This window comes from Vidua macroura, chromosome 14 (genome assembly GCF_024509145.1).
Source record: "Vidua macroura isolate BioBank_ID:100142 chromosome 14, ASM2450914v1, whole genome shotgun sequence".
Classification (NCBI taxonomy): Eukaryota; Metazoa; Chordata; class Aves; order Passeriformes; family Viduidae; genus Vidua; species Vidua macroura.
Genome location: NC_071584.1, coordinates 896597 through 914691, shown reverse-complemented (window position 1 = coordinate 914691; position 18095 = coordinate 896597). Strand labels below are relative to the sequence as shown.

General features: G+C 54.3%; 1 protein-coding gene across 4 annotated transcripts; it reads left to right on the top strand.

Annotated features, from left to right (window-relative positions):
- The first annotated feature begins 117 nt into the window (after window positions 1-117).
- SLC7A3 (solute carrier family 7 member 3) lies at window positions 118-17876 on the top strand. 4 transcript variants are annotated; one of them, XM_053989962.1, is made up of 14 exons: window positions 118-1191; window positions 2136-3852; window positions 4024-4131; window positions 9074-9482; window positions 9683-9841; window positions 9930-10107; window positions 10203-10315; window positions 11171-11393; window positions 11572-11711; window positions 11791-11893; window positions 12177-12388; window positions 13015-13181; window positions 13454-13562; window positions 13666-17876. In XM_053989962.1, the coding sequence occupies exons 4-14, from the start codon at window positions 9113-9115 to the stop codon at window positions 13797-13799; spliced, it is 1908 nt and encodes a 635-aa protein (XP_053845937.1). In that variant the 5' UTR covers window positions 118-1191; window positions 2136-3852; window positions 4024-4131; window positions 9074-9112; the 3' UTR covers window positions 13800-17876. The 4 variants fall into 4 exon arrangements, with proteins under 4 accessions (XP_053845937.1, XP_053845935.1, XP_053845938.1 ...); XM_053989960.1 differs by having other exon boundaries at window positions 2752-4131; XM_053989963.1 differs by lacking the exons at window positions 2136-3852; window positions 4024-4131.
- Window positions 17877-18095: the final 219 nt, after the last annotated feature.

Genomic DNA, 18095 nt, shown 5'->3' with positions numbered 1-18095 from the left:
GCTCGCTCTCCCCCGCACACGGGCCTCGCCGGGGCCGCAGCTCCCCGCGGCTGGCACAGGGCGCGGTGCCCGGGAAACGCGGCCCCCAGGTAAGCGGGGTCACGGTGGGGAGCCCCGGCACGGACACCGCCCGCCCGGCGCTGCAGAACCCTCTCTCTCCCCCAGGTGTGACAGGCACATTCTTCTCTCTCTCAGGATTTTTTTCATAGAGGAGCACAGAGAGAAGAAAGAGAAAATTTCTGTTTCTGCTCCTTGCTTTTCCCATGTGGAATGTGTTTGGAGAATTGTTTACCTGGGGTGATGGCTTGATTGGACTCTGGTGAGGATTGTTTGAGCCTGATGGCCAATCAAATCCACCTGTGGCTGGACTCTCAGAGAGGGGCACGAGTTGTGAGTTAGTTAGATACGGTAGTTAGAAAAAGTAGGTTCATAGTTTTAGTATCTCCTTTAAATAGTCTATTAAAGTATTATAGTACAGTTATAACAAAGAAATCATTCAGCCTTCTGAACTGGAGTCAGACATCATCATTTCTTCCCACTGGGTTCACCTGCATTTTCAATACCCAGGGACCAGGCTGAAGCTGACATCGCCTGCCAGGTCTAGGCTTCAACGTGCCAGCGGGGCTTCGCAGCAGGCACAGCTTTCCAGACTTCTCAAACTCGCCCCCCAGCACAGAGCGATGGAAAGTAATTCTGCACCTGCCAGTTGCGTCAGGCGAAGCAGGGAGCACGTGGGTTAGGGTGCTGCATCGAGAAGGGGAAGGGCTTGGGCTGCAGCCTGGCTGGGGACAGTGGAGAGTCCATGTGAGCGGCACAGGTAGGAGCCTAGGAAATATTCTCATACCCCGAGGGGTGTGTTAACACTGTCTGGCCTCCAGCCTCCAGTGTGGGCTGGCAGCCTGTTGACTTTGAAGCCTTCATGCCGTGGTGTTGTGGGGTCACAGCGTACTGGTGCCTGTGTGCCTAGGGTAGGCAGCCTGGCTGAGCCCCGGGCTGCCTGAAGAAGGTGCAGTGGAGCTGCTTGGGACTAGCGGCCTCTGTGTTTACTGTCCACTACAGCTGCTGCCAAGGTTGGGAGTCCTAAACAGCCCTCCTCAAGGCTCTCTACGGAAATTCCTACCGTGGCTTCCCGCTCCTCACTGCGGCCTCCAGAAAAGATGATTCCATCCAAGCGTTTTTGCCTCAATAAAGGTGAGTCTTGGCAGAAGCCTCAGAGGCTGCAGAGTCGTGGGAGAGGGACGCTGCTGCCGTGGGAAGAACGTTCAGGTCCTGGCTGCAGGGTCAAAGCTGATCCTGGGGAAAGGACTGGGGGGGGCGACTGCACGTGCTTGGACTCAGATGTTCTGGTTTGAAAGCAAAACCAGTGAGAGACACCAAGTCAGAAATACAGTTTTTTAGGAAAAGGGAAAGAAACAAAATCCATACAATAATACAAAAAAAAAAAAAAAAACAAAAAAAAAAAACAAACAAACAAAAAAAAAAAACCAAAAAAACGACAGAGTCAGAATGCAACCTCATACCCCTTTAGCCAGCATGTTGGTAGCAGTCCAAATTGGAGTGCCTGCAGTCCTGGAGTGGTAGATGTGGTTCTGTTGGAGCAGTGATCCTGTAGAAGGGTGTAGTCTTCCTCTGACGGTCCAGTGAAGAACCCCAGCTGTTCCTCTTGGAAACATGTGGGAAGGCTGCCTGCTCTGTCCCAAAGCCCAGAATATTACTAGGTGGGGATGCTTAGCTCTTTTCCCCTGGGTGGAGCATCTCACAACGGGCTGATGTCATTCTGAGTCATGGGTGGGTCCTTAATCACCTGTTAAACAGAAAGGGCTCCTGGAGGGAGTTATCTCTGAGTCCCGTGGCAAGACATTGATGGGCCCATTAACAGGAGATAAGGAAAACTGCCCAGAAAACAGCTGCTACACAGATGGCAATAGAAAACATCCTGCTTCTCAAACTGGGACGTCAGAGGAGGGGAGGTGAAGTCCTTTCTCTCTTTTCCTGGAGAGGCATCTAGCAAAGAACCTGAACAAATCTGGTGCTCGAGGCTCGTTCGCAGGAGAGGGAGTGGCTGTGGTCAGTCAGGGCACTCTCTTAGCAGGGGTTGATGCTTTTTCTTTTCCCTTCCTGGGTCTCACTTCAAGATCAACTACACAGGAGCTGGTGTGCAGTAGGACCCAAAAGCTGAAGGAAAATGGTGAGAGCAAAGAAAGGCTGGTTGCAGCAAGCATTGTCTTGGGAGCAGGTGAACAGTACGGAGGTGTAGATTATTGCTTTGTGTTGTGGGGGGTGTGGAGAAACACAGGCAGCTGCTTATGGGGGGCAGTGCTGCTCCCCAAATGAGCCCTGGCTCAGGTGTGGTCCTGGCTGAGAGTGCTCCAGCCTGTGCTGCAGGCAGGGGGTGCTGCCTTCACAGGAACTGCAGCTGGGCAGCCCTGCAGAGGGAGGGGAGGCGAGGAGGCTCTCCCCACTCTGCTGTGACAGCCTGTCCCACCCTGCCCGGGCAGCTGCCTGACCTTACTGTGAGAGCAGACTCCTAGCAGGAGCCCAGAGCTGCTGGGAGCAAGGCCATGCAGGAACACTTTCTCCCAGCAGCACCCATACAGGCCAAGCCAGCAGCAGCTGTTGGGCTGGAAGTGCTGGGAGACTTCTGACTGTCTTGGACAGGTTCTGTCCTTCCCCGATCGGGAGCAGTTCTGTGGCCAGGTTGAAGAGCAACTGAGGATGGCAGGTTTCCAGTGCTGGCACCTCTCTTCACAGGTATAAATGACCAGACATGGGTGTGTGCAGAGTCCTCTTTGTCCAGAGAGTTGGCCCCTGGCCTGACTTCAGGGTGTGAAGATACAGTCCCTGCTGAGCAGGTATGAGCCAGCTGTGTCCTGTCACCATGGAGCACTGCTGAGTCTCTGGCTTGGGCCAGCTATGCCAGAGGTAGGAGATGATGAGATCTGGACCTGCCAATTTCTGGCTGGCACTTGAGCTGTTTCATCCTTTCTCTGGGGCTTACACAAGACCATGGGCATTATTTGAATGGCTTTACCACCTCTCTATGCTCAAGGGCCTGCAGGCTTCTGTCCAGTTAGATTTTCTAAGGGCCTTTTGAAAAACTCAAACTTCCTGTGGCTTGTGTTGTCACTTTTATATGTCCTGCCATGTAGGACATGGCCCCAGGATGGGGTGTGCAGAGCCTGCAAGATGAATCTCCAAGTTAGGAAATCTCCTACCTACAAAATAAGTGTATGCATTTTCCAGGAGTTTTAGGGCTCTTCGTTTTGTGGCTGCAGCCAGCCAAAGGCATTCTTGTTTCCTACAGGTGCTGGCAGACTCGCTACAGCGGCTCCTTTGCCAGGCACGGCTCCTGTGATGGATGTGCCCTGGCAGTGGTCCCCAGGGTGCTGGGCTTGGAGTGTTGCATGGGCTGCAGTGCTCCTCCAGAGGATGAGCTGTGCTGTGGCTGTGTTGTGGTGGGGGTGCAACTCCCTGCATCACACTTGCCCCCTGCTCTTGCCAGTCTGCAGGTGATCAGCTGTCCCAGGAACTCAAGCATGTGAAGAAAGAGCTGGAACAAGCGAAGGGTGAGCTTGGTACGTGTTCTGAGGACTGCAGGACACCTGCAGTCCAGGTGACATCCCCTGCTTGTACCTGGAGCCCAGGACCTGCAGCTCCATGGGAGTGGAGCTGGCTTCATGTTTAGGGGGTAGAGCAGGATCTCAGCTGCTGCCCTAGAGAGTCTGGGTGTGAAGTATTTAGGATGGGCTGAGCACACACCTTCTTGCCTCCTGTCTGCAGCTGACAAGATTGCCCAGTGTGCAGCCTATCAGCAGACAATCTCCTCCTTGCAGGCTCAGCTCAGAGCAGCAGGTGTGTTCCCTCACTGTGGTGAGCCCTTGTTTCTGGGCAAGCTGCAGGGATGCTCCAGTGATCCCTTGTGGGCTGCGAGGTGGAAGGGATACAGCTCATGGCCTTTCCCAGGGGTCAGGGGCTGAGTGCCAGAAGCATTACTGCTTTGATGTTGCTGTTGCTTCCTGACAGGAAAGATTCCTATTTTCAGACAGGAATCTGTCTGAAAGATGCAGCAGTGTTCAACGGTGGTGACCTGGGGAGAGACTGACAGCTGGGACATGGGGACAGAGCCTCCGGGTGAGTGATATATGCGGAGCTCTTGAATGAATTAATTTTCAACTCCTTGTATGTAAAATAAAGGTGGCTTTTGCAGTGGTGCTTGTGGTCTGCTTTGGTAGAGGCAGTGCTCAGTGCTGCCCACTGATCGAACAGGGCAGGTCTGTGCTTGGCTATGTCTGGTTTTGCTCAGCCAGAGATTTGAGGTCTGTTACAAGAAGGAGCTGGGTGCTGGTGGATGGAGCTACAGTGTGACTCTGGGGAAGCATTTCTGGACAAAACTGATGCTTCCAGGTGGAAGGCTTGGATGTGTGGTGGTGGTAGGCAGCTGTATGGGCAGGTTTCTTCTTTAGACCACCTTCACATTGGATGTGGGAGAAGCCAGTGCTGGCTGACGGCACATTAGACTTCCACAGCCTTTGGCTATTTACTACTGTTTTATTATCAGTGACTGCGTGTGACATTCACATTCTCTGGACAGAGAGACATAATTCTGTCTCTCAGGATTTCTTGGAGAAGCACGGACAGAAGAAGAGAAAACGATATTTATCTTTGCTCCTTTGTTTTCCCCACGTGCAATGTGGTATGGAGATTGTTTACGTGAAGTGATTGCTGGATTGGATTCTGGTGAAGGTTGTTTGGGGTCAATGACCAATTGGATCCAGCTGTGGCTCGGACGCTCAGCAGTCATGAGTTTTGTTAGATATGTAAGAAGTATGAAGAATAGTATAGTATCTCTTTAAAGAGTACATAATATACTTTTTAATATAGTATATATAGTAATATAATATAGTTGTAATACAGCTATCCTTCAGCCTTCTGATCTGGAGCCAGACATCAGCATTTCTTCCCTGAGCCAGGGGGCTGTGTTTTTACTATAACTGGGGGGAATGTGGTGGGAAGCAGCGCTTGGGACTCAGTGCAGTCCCTCACTGTCCCTGCAGGCCGGCGCTGGGAGCCCTGCTCTGCTGCCTTCTCTCTGTGGTCGGTTGATGCAGGCGCCTTCTTGCACTGCCTTGTGTTTGGGTGAGGCACTGGAGAGTGCTCTGAGGTTGGGCTGGGAAGGCTGGCCTGTTCCTGCTCCTGTTATTTCTGGGTGGTTGTCCTAGATTAGGGCAAATTTGGGAGAAGACCTCCGGAAGGAGCCCCCAGCAAGCAAACCCCCCACAGCCCCTCCTCTACGTTGTTCAGGAAGAATTTCCTTAGAGAGAAGTGGAAAAAATACCTGTTTATTTAACACTCCCCAATACAAAAAACAACACCAGATGACAAAACTCTTTCACCGTTCTGAAGAGATGACAAATTCACAAAGTCTCCCCTGGGAGTGGTTGCCCAGCTATCAGTCTCTGGCATTGGGGATGGCTGCTGCAGGTCACAAAAATGCAGACTCTTGGTGTTTCTTGATGTTTCCCAGGTCCAGATGATATTCAGGAAAGGGAAGGGAAAAAGAAACAGTCCAGGGTAAAAATTGGACTGCCTAGCTAATCCAACTAATAAGCAAAAGCAAGCAAGCCAAGCCAGCCAAGCCTCTCCTAGACACAGACCATGGGGGGAGGTGAGCCGGCTGATAACAAGGCAAAACAATCCTTCACTTTCAGAGTCAGTCCTGAAGGCACAGAACATAATATCAGGCATAAACAGAACACACGATTTGGGATACAAGCACCATACAGTCACCTTAGGACAGTGGTGTTCCTGGCTGCCTTAGAATGTGCATTCCCGGGTAGTCCACACTGCTCCCTGGGGCACTGCCGTGGACTGTGCGCAGGGGTGGCTGTGTTGGCTGTCTCCCAGCCCTGTGTGGCACTTGGTTGCTGGGGCAGCTCCAGTGCTGGGACAATCTGCATCAGAGAGCTGCTGTGTGTGTGAGAGCTGCGTGCTGTATGTTTCCTGTTACATGCATGGCGAAGATAAATTCTTGGTGCAGGTACTAAGGGAGTTGACTCGAAAAAATGCCCTGCTATTTGTAAACAGAGAGGCACTCGTGGATGAAGCTGGACTCGATGGTCATTATGGGTCCCTTCCAATCTGAAATACTCTAATGTTTCAGTTGTGGAAGGTGGTGGGGGCATCCAAGGACTGATGTGGATCTGTTTCTGCAGGGCTTCTGGCCCCCTGTATGGGCTGGAGCCATCTCCTACCCTCCTTTGATGCTGCCATGTGTGCCTTGCCACTATTTGCCTTCCTGCTGCTCCTGTTGAGACATGCACTTGGCTTGTTCCATGCCTCTGCCTGTGCTACTGGATCAGGGCCCTGGATGATGGGAGGTGGGGAGCAGTAAGAGTAGGGGGTGAGGATGGGACAAGGGGAAGGCACATGTGGAGCTGCATGTGAGGTCTGGGAGCTGGAGACATGTTCTGGTGTCCTGATGCTGCTCCTTTCTGGAAATGACCTCCCAACACCTGATGTTGCAAGAAGGTTTCTGATAATAGGGAAATAATGTCATCTGCCCCCTCACAGCGTCTGCTTGTCTGGGACAGGGTGACCCTGCTTGAAGCCCTGCTGTGCCCGTGGTGCTGCCTCTCCTGCCTGAGAACATTCTCGGCGATGGTGCTGCCCAGGTGGGTCCTTGCCCACAGCTGGCAGCCCTGCAAGGAGTGGGAAGTGTCTGAGTGGTAACAGAAATGCTGGAATCTGCCCCTTGAACTTACTTCATCGTGGGGTCAGGGAGGAAAGGGAGGTTGCGGAACTGCAGTTCCTCGATTCTGAGAAGCGGGGGCAGAGCTTGCGTCACTGCCAGTTAGAAGCGTGAGCTGGTCTTTCCGTCACCCCATATTCCCGATGTTTGCCCCGCCGGAGGATGCGGGGGAGGCAGCTGCGTAGCGGTCCCGCCTGCCCTGCTTCCCTCCGCTCTGCAAGCGACTGAAAAGTTTTTTGCCTCGATAGCGGCGCCGGGGCAGGGCATTGCCAGTGATGCCAGCGAGGGGCTGGCTTACCTCTCTGTGAGCTACCGCTGTGAATGGGCGCTCACGACACGCGAGCACAGGATTGCATCAGGCGCTGCCTGCTGACGGGCGGGTCCCAGCCTGCCTGCTGGCGAGGATGGCGCTGGCCCTGCCTCTCTCCTGCCTGCCGAGCAGTTCTCCCAGGACTGGCGTTCCCCATCACTTAGAGCTGCCTGCTGCTCCCAGAACTGAGGGGGCTGTAGCGGAGCATACGGAGGTCGGGGCAGGGTCACAAGCCGCGGGCTAAGCTCCGCTCGCAGCCCCCGTAGCCGGGCTGGCCTCGCCTCCTCGCCCCGCTCCCAGCCGCGGCGGGGCTGGGCCGGGGCAGGCTCGGTTCTCACGGCACATCTGGACTCGGGGGACCCTCGGCCGCCCCCTCCGTGGCCTTTCCCGAGGGAGCAAGGTGCCTCGCCCTGGTCCCGGAGTTGCCGCCCGCAGCAGCCACGCTCCCGCCGGCCGAGCCGCGCCTCGCCCCGCTACCGTTTGTCTCTGGAATTTATATTTCCAAAAGGAGCGCGGGAAGCCGGGCGCGGGTGGAGCTGGGAGGAACGCCCGCTGCAATCCCCTCCAATGCCCGCTCGGCTCTAGCTGCTCTCCGCCTCCGCCCCTGGGGCTCTGGGTGAAAGCCGCTGAACGCCCGTTCCCGCCCCCCGTTGGTACCAGAGCACCGGGGGCGGAACTCGCCCCTCTCTCTGCTCTCGGCCGCGGCGGGGAGCGGAGCTGCGTTCACCTCGAGGGGCTCGCACGGGGGCGAGCCGAGCCGAGCCGAGCCGAGCCGCCGGTGAGTGATGGCGGGCGCTGCCGCCGGACCGGAGGGGCCGGGCGCAACCGGTGCCGCTGTTGCATCAGCTGCCGGCAGCCCGTGGCACGTGGCCGGTGCTGCCGCGGGGCCGCGCTGGGATTCTGCCGTGCCCGCGGCATCGCCGGGCTCCGCGGTGGGACGTAGTGGTTGAGGAGGGTGCTAGTGCTGGGGTACTTGTTGCACTTGGGGTCAAGGCTGAATGCCAGATGTGCCAGCACGGCAGGAGATCTATCAAGAAGCAGGATGGTTTGCTGGTTATGGGGAAACAGCCGAGTTGGTGGCTGTCACTGTGGTCCTGATAATCATCTATGGAAATGGTCACAAAGTTATCCTTGTGTGCTTAGGCTGATGCATGTAGTGTGGCACGCGGTCCTGGGCACCTGCACGAAGCGTTCTCGCTTTCTCGGTGAAGGGAGAAGCCGTCAGGGAGAATACACTGGCGGGTGGGTGGTTCAGCGGGCAGGGGTGCCAGCTGTGGGCATGGGCGTTGGGAACCACTTTCCTTCCTCTGTGCTGGATGCCTGCTTCACATCAGCTGCACTCCTGCCGGCAGAGCCGCGCCTCGCCTTCTCATCTTCAGAGCTTTTTGGGGATAGGTGGCTGCTGTGAGCAAGAGGAGTGGGGATGTCACACATTCAGAGTGATTGCAGCCTGTAGAGCTGGCAGACTGCTTAGCAGACAAGGGGTTTGCACCCATGCTGTGTATTATGCATCCCTATAGAGAATGTGGTGCAGATGCCAAAAGCAACAAGGGAACGGCTGCATCCAGTGAGTCAGCCCGGCCTGCTAAATCCTGTGCTGGAGGAATCATTGCTGCTGTGCACACCCATGTGCCAGGCTGGAAAAATGTGCCCGCAGTCGAGTTAGGACTGAAGGATCTCCATACTGTCAAGCCTGGGAAACAGTGGGCAAGCTTGGGGATATGCCTATGAGCTCTCTGGTTGAGACCACACAGGGCTTGAGCAATGAGCATTTCCCACCACGGACTGACTGGGTTCATCCCTGACTCACTGTCGTGGTGCAAGGGCTGTGCAGGCAGGGTGTGTGCAGCCCCACAGTGCCTTGGAGGGTGCCATCACCATGGTCTCTGGCCAACCAGCGTGGCAGGGGTGTGGTGCCAATGAGTGGCTCCTGTGGCCATCACTGCCTACCTTGCCACAGTACCAAGTCCTGCTGCCTGAAGGACACTGAGCTTCACATTTCCCTTTCCGTGCAGGGCTTTTGACCAGCTGAGCTTCACTGAGGAGAAGACGAGATGTTGGGGGAAAAAATGACCGGTTTTGGGAAGAAGCTGATCCGCCGGCGCACGGTGGACCTGAGCTCCGAAGACACACATTTTGCTCGTTGCCTCTCCACACTGGACCTTGTGTCCCTGGGTGTGGGCAGCACGCTAGGGGCTGGTGTGTATGTGCTGGCTGGGGAGGTAGCCAAGGAGATGGCTGGTCCCTCCATCGTCCTCTGCTTCCTGGTGGCTGCTTTCTCCTCTGTGCTGGCTGGACTCTGCTATGCGGAGTTTGGGGCCCGCGTCCCCAAGGCTGGCTCTGCGTACCTCTACAGCTACGTTACCGTTGGTGAGATCTGGGCTTTTATAGCCGGGTGGAACCTCATTCTCTCCTACGTGATAGGTACGAGGCCAGGCAGCATGTGTGGGGCTCCTTCCAGCCTCGTGCTGGCAGCATGGGGGGCTGCTGGGGGCAGCCTCCTGCTGGAAGCTGTGGGGGCAGGGTGCGGGGTGGGATCAGCAGGGAGGTGGGTGCTCAGGTGCGGGTGGCTGGTGCCCATCTGCCCTGGGCTCAGACTAATGCACGGATTTACCGTCAACCAGGTACAGCCAGCGTGGCTCGAGCCTGGAGTGCAACATTTGACAACCTCATCGGCAACCACATCTCCACCTTCTTCGCCAGCAAGATCCCGATGCACCTGCCAGGAGTGCTGGCCGAGCATCCAGACTTCTTTGCGTTGATTCTGATTTTGCTGCTTACTGGTGGGTGTGCAGGAGAGTGGCTCCATGGTACCATGGCTGATGGCATGGGAGCCTGATGGCTCTTCACTCACCTCTTCTGTCCCCACAGTACTGCTGGCTTTTGGTGTCAGCGAATCTGCCCTTGTGAACAAAATCTTCACGGCGGTGAACCTGTTGGTGCTGAGCTTTGTTATCATTGCTGGCTTCATCAAGGGAGACATCAAGAACTGGCAGCTTTCGGAGGAGAATTGTGTCAACTGCTCACTGCCAGACCCACCGGATGACATGTAAGTAGAGCGCCAGGCCGAGATCTGGCACAGGGCAGGCATAGGCCCTGCTGTCCCTGCTCCTCACGGCAGCTGCCCTCCTGCATTTCTCCCAGGAAAAAAGCTTTTGGCTCTGGTGGGTTTTTCCCCTTTGGACTGGAAGGGATGCTGACCGGCGCTGCCACCTGTTTCTATGCCTTCGTGGGCTTTGACTGCATTGCCACCACAGGTACTGCCTTGGGTGAGGGTGGCACGGGCATTTCCCCTGCACAGCCAGCAGCTGGGGGAGGATGCTGCATGGTGTGGGAAAACAGCTGGTCTCACCCCTCCTGGGAGATTTCCCTGTGGAGTCTGTCTCTTCAGCTGGGCCAGATGAAAGGACTCAGAGCCCACCCTGCCCCAGGAAAAGTGGCTCATTACACCACATGGTGGGAGCAGGACTGCACCCTGCCTGCACAGCCAGCTCCCAGAGCAGCGGGGAGCCTTTTGACTCCTGAGCCAAGCCTGCAGCAGTGCTGGGAATTTCTGGTGCCTCCTAGTTACTTCCCAGCCTCAAGCAGCCTTTTTCCGAATGACTAAGTTCATGCAAAACTGCTGCTTCCTGGAGCACAGGCAGCTCTCTTAATTTCCTCTCATTACCCCAGAAATCTACTTAGCGGGTGGCTGGTACAGGCTGTTCTGCCTGACCTTGCCTGTGCCACCCTGCCTCCAGGGGCTGCCCAGCAGCCTCCTCCTTTCCTGCTGCCGAGCCCCTTGCTGGGAGCCTGGTGCAGCACACCTTTGCAAAACCACATTCAAGGATGACCTCCACTCAACAGGTTCTGTAGGGAGAGGGAGCTGCTGGTGAGGGGGGAAGGGCTGGCTTGGCCAGGGGCTCTGCAAGCCCAGGCTTCCAGGCAGCTCCATCCTTTCTGCCAGTGCAGCAGCAGCATGGCCAGGGCCCCTCCTCTCCAACAGCCCCTGCTTGCTGCTTCCCAGTCCTGTGCTGCCATGGAAAGTCCCTGCTCTGGCTCATCCCCTGGGAGTACTTGCCCCGTGGCTGAGCAATGGAGTGGGGCACATGTGGCCTCTTGTGTCTGGACAGGGGAGGAAGCCAGGAACCCACAGCGCTCGATTCCCATTGGCATCATCGTGTCCCTCCTCATCTGCTTTGTGGCTTATTTTGGGGTTTCTGCATCCCTAACTCTCATGGTGCCCTACTTCCTCCTGAACAAGAACAGCCCTCTGCCTGAGGCTTTCAAGGCGGTTGGCTGGGAGCCCGCCCGCTACGCCGTCGCCATTGGCTCACTCTGTGCCCTCTCCACCAGGTAGGACTGGCTCTATTCCTGCCACTGCTTGGGGTACAGCACAGGGACCGACAGCATTAATCTGGCTGGGCCGGGGATTTGCTCTGTCCAGTTGCTGTCCTGCTCCAGGCACAGAGCTGGTCCCTTCCCCTTGTGGGTGGTGGATGTGGGCAGCTTGCCTGATCTCTCCCCACGACAGCTTGCTGGGCTCCATGTTTCCCATGCCCCGAGTGATCCATGCCATGGCAGAGGACGGGCTGCTCTTCAAGTTCCTCTCCCGGATCCACAGCGGCAGAAAGACCCCTCTGATCGCCACCTTTGTCTCGGGGTTCTTCGCAGGTGAGGCTCCTGGCCGCCTCCTCACACCCAGCCCTGTGGCGGTCTGGAGCTGTGCTCATGCTGCATGTCCTCGTTGCAGCGGTGTTTGCCCTCCTGCTTGACCTGAAGGACCTGGTGGACCTCATGTCGATCGGCACGCTGCTGGCCTACTCCCTGGTGGCGGTGTGCGTGCTCATCCTCCGGTGCGTGACTCCTCGTTTTTGGCGGTGCCCAGGGTGGATGTTCCTTGCATCGTCCTGGGGGCTTGTAGCCACAGCTTTTTTCCAGGGGCATGCATCCTGGGGAAGTGTCAAGCCCCCAAGATGGAGGCTGCTGACTAGAGCCTGTGTGTGTCTCTGGGCATATCCTTGGAGTGGCTATTGCGGAGCCACTGCTGGAGCAGCAGGGATATGAAGGTGCTGCCCACTGTTCCCTTGGGCTAGGAAGTTGCTTGGGCTCTGCTGCAAGCTTGTCTTACCTGCTCAGGTACCAGCCCAGGCAGCCAAACTCCCCGAAGGCCATGGAAATGCTGGAGCTGAATGGGAATGAGGAGGAGAGAGTGATCATGAACCCAACCATCACTGCTGCCAGCGCCCAGCACAAAGAGACGACATCCCTGGCCATGCTCTTCAACCCGCCTGGGGACACCCCCACTGTGCTCTCGGGGCGCATTGTCTATGTCTGCGTGGCGGTCATTGGTGAGTGAGTGAGTGGGAACTGGAGGCTGCTGTCCCCTCCTGCCAGGGGCTGGAGTGTTTTGGCGTGTCTCTCTAGAGCTGGGAAGGGATGGAGAGCATGCCAGGCAGAGAGAGGGGCCGGGTTGTCAGTCGCTGTTGGCAGTGCCCACGGGCGCTGAACCCTGAGCAGGGTGCCAAGTGCAGGGTACAGTTGTGGTTTGGGGTTCACAGGCATTGTTGGAGGGCACGAGTGCTAAGTTGGGGATGTGCTGGTGATCATGGGAGATCCCTGTGATGAGCCTGACCCACGCTGGCCACCAGCAAGGGCAGTCCCCAGCCCCTTGGGAGTGCTTGGGCTCAGCCAGCGAGGTTTGATCCATCTGTCAGTGGCTCCATTGTACAGCCAGAATGGGGTGGCTCAGCCAGGTCTGGGTAAGTGTCAGAGCTGGGTCCAAGCCCAGCTCCCTGCAGCTTGCTGGTCTGGAAAGTGTCTCCAGCAAAGCACTTTCCTAAGGCTTTGGGGTGGGTGTTAGGGACAGTGCACGCTGGACCTGACCAAGAGGAGTGGGTGCACAGCTGTTGGTGAGGCTCAGGGCCCCAGGGAGGCCCTGTGCCGTGCAGTCCCCCGACTGCCTCCTCTCTTGCAGCCATACTGATCACAGTCATCTGCGTGGTCCTGACCCTCAATGTGGTTGCGCTGAAGGATGCCAATGTGGGCTGTGTTGTGGCTCTGGTGCTGCTCCTCGTGGCTCTGCTCGTTTTCACCATCATCATTTGGAGGCAGCCGCAGAGCAGTGCACGGTTAAACTTCAAAGTGAGTGCAGCCCCCTGCATCTTGGTGTCTGCAAACCCCTGGACTCCCTCAGGATCTGGGCATTGCAGGGTCTGCTGGGGCTTCCTGCCAGGCAGTCACCAGGAAAGCCCAGGCCCTGCAACGTGTCTCTCTGAGGTGCAATCCTCAGTGTGGAAGTGCCTGGGTGCTCTGGGCTGCGGCAGGGAGGGGGTCCTCCCATTGGCCAGTAGCATCCTCGAGCCCAGCCTGGTCCCTCAAGGCACAGCTGACACAGCACTTCTTGTCCCTTGCAGGTACCTTTCCTCCCACTCCTGCCAATCTTCAGCACCTTCATTAACATCCTGCTGATGGTACAGCTGAGTGCGGGCACCTGGGCGCGGTTTGCAGTCTGCATGGTTGTGGGTAGGTGTCCTGTGCTGGGGAGTGCAGTGCCAGGTCTCTCCTGGGGATCTGTTAGTGCTGACAACCCACCATTCCACACTTCATTATGGAAAATGTCCTGCAGGTTTTATTATTTACTTCACCTATGGGATTTGGAACAGTGTGGAAGGGAAAAATGCAGAAAAAGCCTGTGCCACAGTAGAAAAACCTCTGCACCATCCTGGACTGGACCTCAGCCCCGGGGCTGCTGCGATCTGAGAGCCTGGGGGCCTGTGCTTCATGGACCTCTTTGCCACTTCGGGACAAGATCATCCATCCTCTCTCCTGCAGAGACTGAGTCCCAGAGTGAAGTACTAAGGTCTGAACAGCAGGCCCTGAGCCAAAGCTGACCTAGGATGAGCATTCCAACCAAATGTTGTACGTTTCCACTAATTAACAAAGTATTGTTATATGTACTTACTTATTGGCAAAACGTGTTCACCTTTCTGTATCTAGAAACAGGATAAGGCCACATCTGGCCTAATTAGGTATAGGATCAAAGACAATTCCCTTGGATCCTCCTTGAGCCCTGGCCAGGCTTTGGGAGAAAGCTGACAGGAAAATGAAACTAGAAATTATCTCAGCTGGTTTGTTTAGCAGTGTAAAAACCGTACCACTGTCACAGCAACGTGGGGGAGCCTCGTGGCGTGCAAAGGAGGAGGCACTGCAGGAGTTCCAGTTCCTGGTGTGGTTCTCCAGTCCTTGGCTGGGACAGCTTCCCCCCAGAGCTGATGTCTCTCGGGCTTGGATGATGCATCATCATTGGGGTAACTGGTGAGGTATCTTAATCACTGTAGACATTCTTTCCTAGCAATGATTAGCATTGCTTAGCTTGTCCCTTTGTAATTCTTTGCTCATGGTTAGGTGCTTTGCTTAGCTTATCCTTTTGTGATTCTTTGCAGTTTTCCATCACAGTAAATGCCACTGTTCCTTAAGTTGGTGTCTGCGTCTCTGACCCTACTCACCAGCAAAACAAAATCAGTGTAGTCAGCAGGGTCAGAACAATTTGCTTTTAAAATCTAAATGAAAGTAATCAGTCCTGTCCAAAATTCCCAGATGGGAAGACCTTCCATACAGTTCCCTGGTCCTCAAGTGGGCTATGGTTGGAGGACCATGTGAGCAATGGGGAAGTCAGTTAAAAGAAGTTGAACTGCTGGATATATTGAAATGCATCCAAAAATTGCATACTGAAAAAAGAAAAGAACTTGTGGATTTGGAAAGGCAAGGATGGATTTTGTTAACAGTATATCAAACAAAACACCAACAAAAGGAACAGTTGTTGAAATGTTCTAACACAGACCAACAGATGTGAGTTGCAGAATCAAATTTTAATGCTAAAAGGCCAAAATAAGCTGCTTGCTGATAAGTTGGATTTACCAGATTTGCTGAGAAGGCTGCAGTTAGAGTAGCTCAGTATAAGGAAAGGAAGGGGGCAAGTCAATCACAGGAAAATGCATGCAGTGATTGCAGAGGCAGGTGTGCAGTGGGATCCTGATAAACGGAATGGAGATGTTTGGGATTCTGTGGATTCTGATGAGGTTGGTTCCTGAGATGAATTTGTAGATGTGAGACCAGCATGGAGATGAAAGGTGTTATTAGATCCTAATGGTCAGGAGGGATACTCATAGAATATTATACTCAGCATGAAGTAAATTAAATATTTGAACAGTTTAGGAAAAACCAGGGGAACCTCTTTTCTCCTGGATGGTGTGCTTGCATGATCTAGGAGTATCAGGGATAACTTGGGGGACTCTAAGTTTTTAGTTTGAGTTTGGATTCTTCTGTGCAGGATGCATTTTGGAATAACATTCACAATACTAATTTGTTAGCTTTGGCTGCTTTGGATGTAATACTAAATACCCTGCAGAAAATTAATGGCCAAGATCTGAAAGTCAGCGGTACACTTTGTGAGACTGTGTACAACGAGATGCACAAGTCTCTTGTATTTTGTATTTGTAGATAACGTTACTGAAGATACAACTAGTCACTCCAATATTTGTACCTGTAACTTTATTGTAATGACACGATTTTAGTTATTTATTTTTTATTTCTATTTTTAAATGAAGATTTTTAGTTTTTTACCTCCTGTTATATCCTGTCAATTTTTGGAATCTAACTATACCCTGATTCAAGACTTGCAGTTACTGCCATTGGTATGAACTGGTAAAGGTACTGTTCCAACACACAGACCTGAGGCTTGCTGAAACAAGCCCAGGAGAATGGATAAAAGGCTTTGATTGCTGTCCATCATGGCATGGCAGAAATCCATCGTGTGATGTAAGCACACAGTTTGGGTCACTGGGGCTGTGTGTGGCACAGTTTGTGTCACTGGCACTGGGGCTGTGTGTGGCACACAGTTTGTGTCACTGGGATGGGGCTGTGTGTGGCACAGTCTGTGTCACTGGGATGGGGCTGTGTGTGGCACACAGTTTGTGTCACTGGGATGGGGCTGTGTGTGGCACAGTTTGTGTCACTGGGATGGGGCTGTGTGTGGCACACAGTTTGTGTCACTGGGATGGGGCTGTGTGTGGCACACAGTTTGTGTCACTGGCACTGGGGCTGTGTGTGGCACAGTCTGTGTCACTGGGATGGGGCTGTGTGTGGCACAGTCTGTGTCACTGGGATGGGGCTGTGTGTGGCACACAGTCTGTGTCACTGGGATGGGGCTGTGTGTGGCACACAGTTTGTGTCACTGGGATGGGGCTGTGTGTGGCACAGTTTGTGTCACTGGGATGGGGCTGTGTGTGGCACACAGTTTGTGTCACTGGGATGGGGCTGTGTGTGGCACAGTTTGTGTCACTGGGATGGGGCTGTGTGTGGCACAGTTTGTGTCACTGGGATGGGGCTGTGTGTGGCACACAGTTTGTGTCACTGGGATGGGGCTGTGTGTGGCACAGTTTGTGTCACTGGGATGGGGCTGTGTGTGGCACAGTTTGGGTCACTGGGATGGGGCTGTGTGTGGCACAGTTTGTGTCACTGGGATGGGGCTGTGTGTGGCACAGTTTGTGTCACTGGGATGGGGCTGTGTGTGGCACAGTTTGGGTCACTGGGATGGGGCTGTGGCCCAGCCTCATCCCCAGTGGGCACAGCTGTGAGGAGCAGGTGAGCAGCATTGGCAGCAATGAGCCATGGAGTGCCCAGGGGCACTGAGCAACCACCAAAGGGAGCAGAGGGCACACAGAGCCATGCATGAACATGAGGGTATGAAAGGCTGGGCTGAAGAACACGAAGGGTGGGTGCTTGCAGCCTTCTGAGGTGGCCTGGTGTTACTCTGTATGGGTTGAAGCTTTCTGAAATTGTATGTTTCTGTGTATTGTGGCTGTCTCAACTGTGACATGTGCTGTGACCTATGCTGTGACAATGTGATGGAACAGGTGAAGAAAGATGGAGAACACGGATGGTGGGACATTGTTTTTGGATGGATGCCTACAGGTACCAGAATTCTCAACTGAGTGCTTCACCCTGGTGTTTTTTTATTGATGCTAATCCTTTTGCTTCTTGTTCTGATAATTGCATAGTATGTTAAGGTTTGGATGATTACGAAACAATTAGCTTACCAACTACCTCCACCGACAGCAGACAATCCATATGGTACCAAAGCATGAAATGTTCTCAAGCTGTTTGGATGTTGTAAAGCTTGAGTGACTATAGTCACAGGGTGTATTATGTAGGAGAATGACTGAGAACTCTGTGGACAGGTAACTGGCGGTCCAATTAGGGGAAACTGAGGACTTAAAACAGTATGGAAATTACAGGATAGGGAATTCCACTATTCCTACATTTGGTGTCTGTGTCTCTGACCCTACCCACTGGCAAAACACAGAGTCAGGACTGCAGAGCTGGGTCATGTGCTGCCTCCCCCTCCCAGGAAAATGCCCAGGCTGGATGGGAGTGCCCAGGGCTGGTCGCTGCCCTCCTCCAGTCCCGCAGAGGGGCACTGGCATCAGCACAGCCCTCCAGCCATGGAAGTGTTTTTCCCCGTGCCCATGAGGCCCCACATGATGGTGCAGCTCATTCCATCTCTCACGTGGCTCTGTTCACCACCTCCTCCCTGCTTTCCAAGTGCCAGGCTTGTACGTGGCAGCCATGCTGGAGCTCTGCAGGAAGGCTCACTGAAACTTGTTTTGGTACTGCTAGCAAACTGGTACTGCCCTGACCATGCTGTTTGATACAAATATCTTGCTCAAGTGTCTGTGAGATGTCCTCAGTGTAACTATACTTATGTCCAACCTCATGTGCTTTTCTATAATTTTAAAGTGAATTTTTAAATCTATTAAATTAAATGTTTTAAAGTGCTTTTTTTTCTGTTTGTTTTGCTGCATATTCTGCTAAGGGCCTGTGGTCATGGGCCCCTTGGCAGGACCCTACATGCCACTGGGCTGGGTGCCAGTGCAGAAGAGTGCTTGGTCCCAGCTGTGCTGGGTGACATCCCTGCCCAAAACCTGCTGGTTGGAGCCCCCAGTCCTCGCTGTGAGCCAGGAGCTGTGAAGCAGTGCTTCAAACCAGCTCCAGCCA